This window comes from Thamnophis elegans, chromosome Z, assembly GCF_009769535.1.
Source record: "Thamnophis elegans isolate rThaEle1 chromosome Z, rThaEle1.pri, whole genome shotgun sequence".
Taxonomy (NCBI): Eukaryota; Metazoa; Chordata; class Lepidosauria; order Squamata; family Colubridae; genus Thamnophis; species Thamnophis elegans.
The window spans coordinates 108874786-108885628 of record NC_045558.1 but is presented as its reverse complement, the minus strand read 5'-3'; the positions used below and the strand labels follow the sequence as shown (position 1 = coordinate 108885628).

Here is a 10843-nt window from a genome sequence, read left to right as displayed (position 1 = left end):
TTAGGGCTTTGTGAACTTCCTTGTTCTCAAAGAATAGAAAAGGGGATTGAACAAAGGTGTCATCATTGTATAGAAAACAGAAAATATTTTGTTGAATTGTCTGAGAGAAGGGATATCTGGCAATGTATAGACAATGATCAATGTGCCATAAAAGAGGGAAACCACCATAAGATGAGAGGAGCAGGTTGAAAAGGCCTTTTGCCTTCCAGTGGTGGACTGAATTCTGATGATGGTACCTATGATGCAAGTGTAAGAAATGATACTCAAGAGGAATGGAATAACTACAAAAATAATGGATATGCAAAAAGAGAAGTATTCAGTTAGAACAGTATCTGTACAAGACAGTTTCACCAGTGGACGGAAATCACAGAAGTAATGGTCTATAACATTAGGCCCACAAAAAGAAAATTGAGTCACAAGAGCTACAAAAACTATATTAACTATTAGACTGCTTACAAATGCTCCTACCATAAGTTGGAAACAAATTTGTATTCATAATAGAGCCATAGTGCAAGGGTCTACAAATTGCCAGATAGCGATCATATAGACATTGCAGTCAAAATATAAGTTTCTATGGTTCCACAAAGACAAAAAAAATGATATTGGGCTAGGCACCCAATAACAGTAATAGTTTTTTTATCAGTCAGCAAAATGGCCAGCATTTTAGGTAGCAAATTACAACTATAGCAAGTGTCCAGGCAAGACAAATTAGCCAGGAATAAATACATCAGGGTGTGGAGGTGTTGATCAGTCACAATTAAATAAAGATGAGAAGGTTTCCAGTTATTGTCATTAAATAAATCACCAAGAAAAAACAGAAAAGGAGAGGCTGCAGCTCAGAGAGATTCCCAAAACCTAGAAGAATAAATTCTTTGATGCTTGTCTGGTTTCCTTTTCTGAATCCAAAATTTCTTCCATTTGTCAAATATTAATCTAGAATACAAACCAAGAGTTAAACAGCTTCAAAGGCAAATAAATGAAATGCTCCTTTCTTATCAGTTTCTTGAACATTTAAAATTATCCTCAGGATACTGATACCTGTTATCAACATGGGGCTGCCCTTGAAAAGCATCTGAAAGCTCCAATTGGTTCAAAATGCAGTGGCTCCATGGTTTTGTACAGACCCAGGTGTGCACATATGTTACCTCTTCCCCTGGAGCTGCATTGTCTGCCAATTTGCTTCTGGGTATAATTCGACATGCTGGTTGTCATTTTAAAGCCCTACATGGCTTGGAACCAAGGAGACTGAAGGACCATCTCTTGCCAGTTACATCCAAGCAACCCATCAGGGAATATTGTGGGTTCCTTCTCCTAAGGAGATACATCTGGCAGGACCAGAAGAAGGGCCTTCTCTGTGGTGGCCTTTCCATTTGAAACATTATCTCTGCAGAAATCAGACTGCCCCCAATTTTGACTTTCTTTTGTAAGGCCATGAAGACTTGGTTTTGCAGGTCGGGGGAACCAGAATGGGTTAGGGTTTGTTTAATTAATTGCTGTCACCAGGTGGGTGGGTGAGTTTACTGTTCTTATATTGGGATTTTATTTTTTGCAAGCTGTGAAATTGAGTGGGCAGTCATAAAAATGAAAGCAAATAAAAATAAGTTCACTAAAATCCCCAGCCTAGAAAGCACAGACTTTGAGTTCTTCCTTGGAGGAAGTCGTGTTGAACACGTTTGCTGCCTTGAATTATTTGTAAAAATAATAAAGGTGTGATACAAATAAATAAATAGCAGGATAGCTCAAATTATCTGTGTAAAAGTAGTAGCATTCTTTTCATGTTTACTTTGGGAAGCAATATACTTCAGGGCATCAACATTTATATTTCCTTTCCACTTGCCAACCATACCTTCTATTTAACTTCTGCAGATTTGTAAATTGTAGTCAGGGTGATACAAGCAATTCTAAAATGTTGGATCACTTTTCTAAAAATCAATGTGAAACTTTCAATAACCTTAAATTAGCAGATAATATTAGAAATGTACATTCTGGGTATATTGTACATCTAGTTACACACTCCACAACACATTCTAATTTTTAGAATAAATTGGTCGGTACCTCACCCCGCCCCACCCCAAAAATAACATTATTTACCATAGGAAGTATCTGCAGAAAGATCATATGGGCGAAAGATAACATGACAAAGACACTGCAAAAGTTATGTGGAATATTTTAACACATTGGAATTATGTACATTTAAAAAAAATAAGAAGAGAATTACATAATTATTCCTTATAAAAAATTCGGAAAGCTGTCACTAATCACTTTTAAATTACCAAAGGCTGATACACAATTTTCTAAACATTTCAATAGTAAGTTTGTAAGTATTCACAGAAGAACTATGCTTTATTAAATTGTCCATTAAAGAAATTGTTAAAGAAATCACAGTACCATGATTTACAGACCAAAAACTATCTTCTCAGATGGAGTTGAAATAAAATATTATTGGTTAGTACAAAGTGTAGTCATCTAAACTTTGAATGGAAAAAAGAGGAATTCAACTTTCCTCAAATATAGTTGCGACTGAAATATTTTTTCAGCAATATTTAATAAGAGATTATCCAAGAATTCAGTATTGATATTTCCCCTGCAGGAAGATCTGTTATCTGGGCAAGCTAGAGTTATTTCTACTGTTAAGTGCTTTTACTGTAAGTATATATAATTAATTAATCCTGGGAGATTTGTGGCTGATTTTCTGATATTTTTTTCAGGCAACTCAATTAGACACCCAAAAGGATATCCCCATGTGCATTCTTCTTCCTTGGGATTGTGATGCTATTTAGAGTGTAATCATTCTGATGAGGATGATTGACTCATTTAAAATATTTTTCATAAAATGCATCCTGCTAGGTCACATTCATGCACAAATGGTAAAACACATTACACTTTCTATCATCAGCATGCTGAAAAATTGGCTTGTGTAGGGGAAGAAGTGGCAGAAATTGAGGGGCAGAGTTGAAAGGGGGATTAGCCTAGAATTCCAATATAGCCACAAGCAAACTATGTACAACCCTACCCTCTTGGCTTCCATTGATCATTATCTAACTCCGAGTATGTGATAAACATTACTGGAGAATATCCCAGTGTATAAGCATGAATAGAAATAATCAGTTTCATTCAACTTTCACATTTGGAGCTGATCTATTGCACTTGACAATTTGTAGATTAGAAACTTTGATGCATAAACAGTTTGAAAAAACACAGAGATCTTTCACTTAATTCCCTCACTGTGGATGAGCTACTCTTTATAAAACAGGTTATGAATAGTAGGAAGTAAAATTTGAGAAAATATTCATTTCTCTCTTTTTTTTCTTTTTGCTTATTATCTTTTCTGTTGGCATTTTCTATGAGTCATACACTTTTACTCCTTCCTAGATTCTTCACTGAAATTTGAAGTATTAATCCTTTCCATTGAAATTTAATGATTAGGGAGTGAATTTTAACAATATATTCCAAGATATTTAAAAGTTATTCTGAAAAAAGAGCAAGATCTCAGATGGCTACAGGCTCCAGCTGTTGCTATTAAATGACAGGTCAGTATCTGAAAAGGCTCATCTCATCCAGGTTGCCATATATTACTGAGACCTGTCTGGGCAAAGAAAAGAGAATGTCCTTTTCTAGAAATGTATACAGAAGAATTTCAGTTTTGGCACCAATCACAAGGAAAGGGATGCTAGTATTGTCTATAGCATGATGGTAAACCTTTGGCACTTGTTCCGGAGGTGACATGCAGAGATCTCTCTCTGGGCACGCAAGTTGTCATCCCAGTTCAGCTCCGCTGCACATGCATACATGCTTCCCATCAACCAGCTGGTTTTCAAGTCTCTGCTACACTTGCAAAGGGGTGGGGCACATATGTGGGATGTGCATCCATGTGCAGGGGCATGGGCATGTGCGCATGCATGGGGGTGGGGGCATTGCATTTTGGCAATGTGCATTCATGCTTTGGGCACAGTGCCAAAAAGGTTAGCCATCACTGGTCTCTAGGGGTCTCTGAAGGATGTCAGGTACTCTGTCTTGCAGATCATCAGGTATCTCACCAAGCTCATAGTTGAGTCAGCCTTTTATCCTTCTGAGGCCAGTAAAATGAGGATACAGATTGTGGGGGCCAATATGCTGACTCTGTAAACTACTTAGAGAGGGCTGTAAAGCACTATGAAGCAGTATATAAGTCTAAGTGCTATTGCTATTGCTACAGTTAAGATGAAGAATCAGTTGGGAGTTCTGCTATTATATCAGTCTTCATCCTGTTTGGCAGCCTCCCTGCCCAAGGTTATCATCAAGTTGATGGTAAAGATTCCCAGACTTGGATTTTTGGGGACTTCAATTTACCATCATTACAGTAGACTCAATGCATGAATTCATGGCTATCTTTACAACCATGGAGATGACACAACTTTTCATGGGACCTACACATGAAAGGTCATACACACACGCTCAGGGTAATGGCTATGTGAGCTGGAGTTGGGATATGTTGCCATCTATCCCTTGTCACTATCTAGTTCTCATTGAGAACTGCAGTTCCAAGGTAGCTTGGATTTTTCTTGGGGTTTATTACCAGTTTGATTGAGGCTTCTGTTGCTTCCTGGTATGATGCAGCAGCAGAACTACTGGATCAGCCTCACAATTGGGAAACAAGGCATCTTATGCAGAATTCAATTTAGCATCCCCTGTAAAGGTTTATTAATATTGTTGCAATCAATTATGCATTCACTTACCCCCATGCCCAACACTGGTATCCATGTTTAAGTTTCAGGAGAATCATGATTTATTTTTATTTGCATCTGTTTTCCCTCACATCCAACAAATTTAGTATTATTGTATGAGAACAATTTTCATATCAGGTTGTGACAGCTGTGGGTTCTGATGATGCCTACATGCCCTAAATGATTCTAAAAACTATTTCAGAAACCCCAGCCTGTATTGCATTGGATTGGCAACATATGATTGAAAAACCCATTTATCATCCTTCCCATCCACCAATGTCTGTTTTTTTCTTTCTTCCAGAGAACATGAATGCCATAATTGTGAAAACATTTCGGATTTGTTTTTATATTTTCTATTTTTCAAAGTATTTTGTTGATCCATAGATCTGTGTATGTAATGGTAAGTGAGAAAGATCTTGGAAGAATAAGCAAAGATATGCTGCCAATGGACCAGTCACATAGGAGACAGCATAGAAAATAGCCTTGAGTAGTCATGTGTGAGTAGGCAGCTGTATAAATTTTCTAAATAAATAAATAAATAGCTGGATGGTGGGGTGGGGAAGAGATTCAAAGAAACCCTCCCTAGTTCCTTGGCCTGTATAGAAGTGTGAGAATTGTATTTCCAGACATTCAAGATATGTCAATGTAGTTTTACAATAAAGTAGAATTAGCTCATTTGATTGTAATTCCTATCTCATTTATCTAGGAATATAGTAAAAGACACTAACTGTTTCATACATAGAAGTATCCATGCTTTAATTCTTAAGATCCTTAAGCTAACCAGATTTAGAAATAAGAGCCATTTGAATTTCAGAAAGAAACTTGTTAATTGGAGTAATATTTAATGTCTGAAATATATAGCAAACCAATTAATGCAGGTTGTTCTCAACTTCTTTATTTTCATACATTTAATCCTGCAGAATTGAGTAATCTCATTTCCAACCATCCCGTCTGTTCATCCTGGTTTCTATTCCATCACATGTACATTGTAAGGATATTGAAAAATAAGAATCAATGAAAGAGAAATTATCATGAACTTACTTTTTCTTGGCCTTTCATGCCAAATGCATATAGGGAAAAATACTTGAATTTGAACAACTACAGTATATTTGTTCTTTCTTTCTTTCTGATGTTTTTATTTATTTTCCAAGGTTAAAATACAAAATGAGGAAAAGAAATAAAAAATTGCAATACAAAAACAAAAAAAAGAAAGAAAAAAGTGTATAAAGCAAAATATCAAGCATACACACAAAATGTCTCTCCAGTTGTACACTGATAAATATATTTCAGCAGCAACAATTGTTTCACTCCCCCTTGCAAGATAGTCCTAATCACAAAGCTAAATCTTAAAACCCTTTGTTAACAATATATTGTATTTAACCCACAGAAAGTCCACAAGTGGTTTCTATTGTCACCTAAACCCACTATTCATAGTCTCTGATCTAATCAAGATCAAATGCCATCAACTGATTCTTGACAACAAAAATAGATCCCGGTATACCATTTTACTTTTCTTTAAAATTACAAACGGAATCTTTTCAAATAACTGCTTCTCACTCTTCAAAAGAGAAAAAACTTCATTGATAGTATCATCTCCATAATACTTGTTGTTCAGCAAATCTTCCCACAAATTAGGATCCAATGTGTCTTGACAGTTATCCTTTAATTGCATGTGATGTTTCCATTCCACAAACCTGATCAGCTTTTCAAAGAAGATCAAGTTCATTATTGCCCCTCTAACAAATCTCCAGTTTTCAAACAAATTTTCTCTTCAGAATCTGTTAAAAGTAGATTAACTTCCAGTCCATCCATTGTATAGCTGATTTAGCCACTCTTGCCTGTGTCTAGATGTCTTCTTTAGGTTGATTTACAATTGTTATTCATTCATCAAACCTTTTATCCATTTTTATTTAAAACTTGTAGGTTAGCAAACATTTTTCTCAAAAGTTTTCAAAAAACTTAACATTAAAATTATCTGAGTTTGCTTTGAATTTTACCTCAAAAACAGCATACCAATATTTTAGATTAAAAATCCAATTTTTTTACAGCCAATTAACCAATATGAAACTCAGTTAAGGATCTAGTTTAAAGAAAATTGTCAGGCAAATTTATGGTAAGAAATGAGAGATAGGGAGGGAGGGGGAAGGGAGGGAGGGGTTATTGTCATTTCTACCTTAGCATGAAGTTAATAACACCGAATAGCATGTAACCATCATGATCCCAATCAGGAACTTCAGCCATTACAACTAAAACAGGGACCAATTATTGACCTTACTGATTCTAATTTAAATTCAAAATATAACTAGTCAATAAAATAAAAAACAATTATAGTTTCAATTTACTTTTATTTATAATTTTACCATAAAGTAATCTAAGAGCTTTGTGGACTTCTTTGTTTCTTAAAGTATAAATTAGGGGATTTGCCAAAGGAGTCATCACAGTATAGAAAATAGAGAAGACTTTATTGAGATATCTCAGGGTGGGATAATCTGGCAACACATAGACAATGATTAATGTGCCATAAAAGAAGCAAACTACCATGAGATGAGAAGAACAAGTTGAAAAGGCTTTTTGCCTTCCAATGGTAGATTTTATTTTGATGATGGTGCCAATGATACAAATATAGGAGAGGAAGGTCAACAGAAAAGGAACAATTACAAAACTAATGCTTACGAAGAGAAGGACAAGATCAAGGGATTTGTATCAGAACAAGATAATTTCTCCAGTGGGTGGAAATCACAAAAGTAATGGTCTATAACGTTAGGGCCACAGAAGGATAACTGAGCCACAAAAGCTACTAGAAACATTAACTATCACACTACTAATCCATGTCCCAGCCATTAGTAGGAAACAGAATTTCCCATTCATAATAGAAGGATAGAGCAAAGGTCTACAAATTGCCAAATAGCGATCATAAGACATGGCAGCCAAAAGATAAGTTTCTACACCTGCACAGAAACAGAAGAAATGATATTGGGCTAGACATCACTCACACTAATTGTTTTCTTAACTCTTAGCAAGTTCACCAACATTTTAGGGAGCACAGTAGAGCTATAGCAAGTGTCCAGAAAAGACAATTTGCCAGGAAGAAGTACATTGGGTGTGAAGGTGCTGATCAATCACAACTAGCAGAAAGATGAGAAGATTTCCTGTTATAGTAATCAAATAAAGCACTAAGAAGAAAGAGAAAGAAGAGGCTCCACCTTAGGGAAAGTTCCAAAACCTAAAAGGATGAATTCTGTAATTCCTGTTTGATTTCCTTTTCTGTATCTACCATCATAAAGTGACAGCTCAGATCTAGAATATATAAGAAAAAGAAAACAAATTCAGATGTAAATTTCTAAAGCATTTTATTTCTCTTTCACACTATAACGAAATATCTAGATAATTTGGGTAACTGTCCAATCATATCAGGAAGACTAGATTAAATTAAAATAATATGGGAAAATCTGATCCTCCCATTATTGTCTTACCTGTTTTGTAGAAGATATTATATGCTTATGAAACCTTTGCACCATAACTCATGACTCAGTCATTGTCCTTTCTTATGACTCTCCTAACTAATTTTGTTCTATCTTCTATATTTTCTAAAACTAGTTTATGATTCCAAGGCAAAATTAGAAAATCAACAACACTGAGAACCTGTTATTAATATTACAATATTATATCTATTGGTTATACAGTAATAGGTGTATTTACTTCAACTATAATGTTGATTTCAAAGTCAACCAAAAGATAACATTTTAAGTAATAAACTGTCTAAGAAATGAGGATCCTAGACCTAACGTGCTTTGGATCTTCCGTGTCACCAATTTAATTGAAACACTTGAACATCATGTTCCCATTATTCTTGCGTAAAACATTTTGCCCTATTAATAATAAACTCTTATAATCTAAACATTATCTCTGGGTTCAGTAATTTCTTAGAGCTTTCTTCATTATACAATTAAGCATTCATTAGGGAAACAAGAAGGGAGAAAGCTGGACCTATTCTTTCCTTTATTTATCAAATTTATTTATATTCAATAAATGACATAATATTAGATAATCTCTTGAAATGTTTTATTTATGGATATATAAACCCAACTGTATGTATAAAGCCCCTGTGGAAGATTTGTTCCTTTCTCAAATGTAATAAGACCATCAAAATATATAATTCAGAAATCCAACAATCATATTAATTACAAGTTGAAATGTGAGATCCTTAGGCCACTATCTTTTAAACTTTGTGAATTGTTGAATTTAATATTTGTTAGACCATGTAAAACATAACTTATCATGACAGCCATTTACTAACTTATTCTCATTGAATTGGCATCATTTGAAACAATGTTTAATCTTGGTAAAATGTTAGTATTTCCTGTGGAAATTCTTCCTTACCAAGAAAAAATTAAGATGTACTAAACAAATTAATGAGATCCAGTTTGTTGCAGTAGCTTAAGGCTAATTGTTTTTTTGGATTTGTCTGCATGGAATTTTGGTTTCTGAAATAAGCTTACTTGTTCCCCTAGCATTCCATAATGACCACTTACCCTAGTTTAATCTCTTGCACTTGTAACTGATAGAACAGGATAGCAATAGGTAGGCTGTAATTATGCTAAACAGGCACAAAAGAACATATTTGGCAAATCTTTGTAGCTTCTCACCACAAGTCTAAAGCATCTTTGGAACAGTGGCTAAAGTAGTGGGCTAGAAACAAGGAACCTGCAAGTTTTAGTTCTCCTTTAAGGACAAAGCCAGGTGGGTGACATTGGCCAGTCACTTCTTCATCCCTAGGAATAAGATAACAAGAAACCATTTCCATTTTTTTTGCCAAGAAAACTGCAGGAACCAAAATAAGAATAGGTATTGGTATATAGATTCAAAAATGTTGACAAGTACTCAATTTTATATTGTCTTATATGTAGCTGATAATTACAATAAGCAATCATCCTTTTGATGAGACACTTTTCTTGTATTAAGGATAAATGTTTTACTTCATTCACTCTTTAATCAATTTGCTCTGCAAATTGTAATATTATATTATTCAAGAGGCCAAGGGTGCAAAATACATGATATTCCAGGACCATATGAGAAAAATCTTCCTTTGCAAGTTTTAAGAAGGTTACGTTTCTCAAAGAACAAAAGCACTTGGCCACAGGCTTTCAAAAATGAGCTAAAGAGAAGAACCTGGCTTTTGTCTTAACTTTTTTTTTAATTAATAGCATCTGGGCTGGATTTACTCATGATTCAAATACATGTTTTATTTTAAAATGATTGTTGAATAAATCACAATGCGTGGACTGTCTCATAAATCATGATTTATACAAGCACAAAAAATGACCCCTCCATTTGTGTTAAATCAAAGGAAAATGTGTATAGTTTAATACAAATCAATCCTCTTGAAATTTGAATTTACCTGCACAAAATACTTGTTATATGTATTCCGAATTGAATTTCCACTATTTCTCCAAATGAAGCGAAATGGCATCTGGGCAAATTTTAAACACTGCCTTCTATGAGCAGTTTTCATATATAGATTTTTGTAAACAATTTAGACCTAATTAACTTGAGAATTGCTGTATGATTTTCTAGTAGTTTCTTGCAACAGGATATGAATCCCAAAGGAGATACTATATATCTTGCTCCTTAGTAACTAATCAAAATATTAAAATCTTTTTCAAGTATACATCACACAAATCTTAGGGCCAATTTCTATAGGGATAATAAAAGAATCTATTTTGTCCTCATTTAAAATCTTGGTACAAATAATTCGATTTAGGAGTGAAGATAAAGCTGCTATTCGGGGTGTCTTGGGCATCTATGATAGGCAAAGATTGTACATCATATGCCTCCCTTCCTAAGGTACTAAAAAAAAGAAAGAAACTTTTTATGGTTAGGCAAGGGAACGCTAGAGGTGATTAGAAATAGTCTGGGTTTATGTGAGCAGAATGCCAATAGGATAAATGACAACATGTCTCCTGTGACATGAGACGCTGATAAAAGCCACTGATCTGGAAGTGGTTGGTGGCCAGGATACCTATGGATGAAATGGCCGGTAACAATAGATCTGATTAGCCTAAAATTAAATAAGTCTGTGTGTGGAGTTGGTAAGGCAATTCAAGCAACCCACTAGTGCAAATCAAACAGTTCCAAATTAG

General features: G+C 34.7%; 1 protein-coding gene across 1 annotated transcript; it reads right to left on the bottom strand.

Annotated features, from left to right (window-relative positions):
* Nucleotides 1-6429, bottom strand: LOC116521285 (olfactory receptor 1440-like). Its single transcript, XM_032235971.1, is given in 5 exon segments — nt 1-490; nt 492-544; nt 546-829; nt 2092-2146; nt 6229-6429. Coding segments are annotated over 5 exon segments (1083 nt in total).
* Between the last annotated feature and the right edge of the window lie 4414 nt (nt 6430-10843).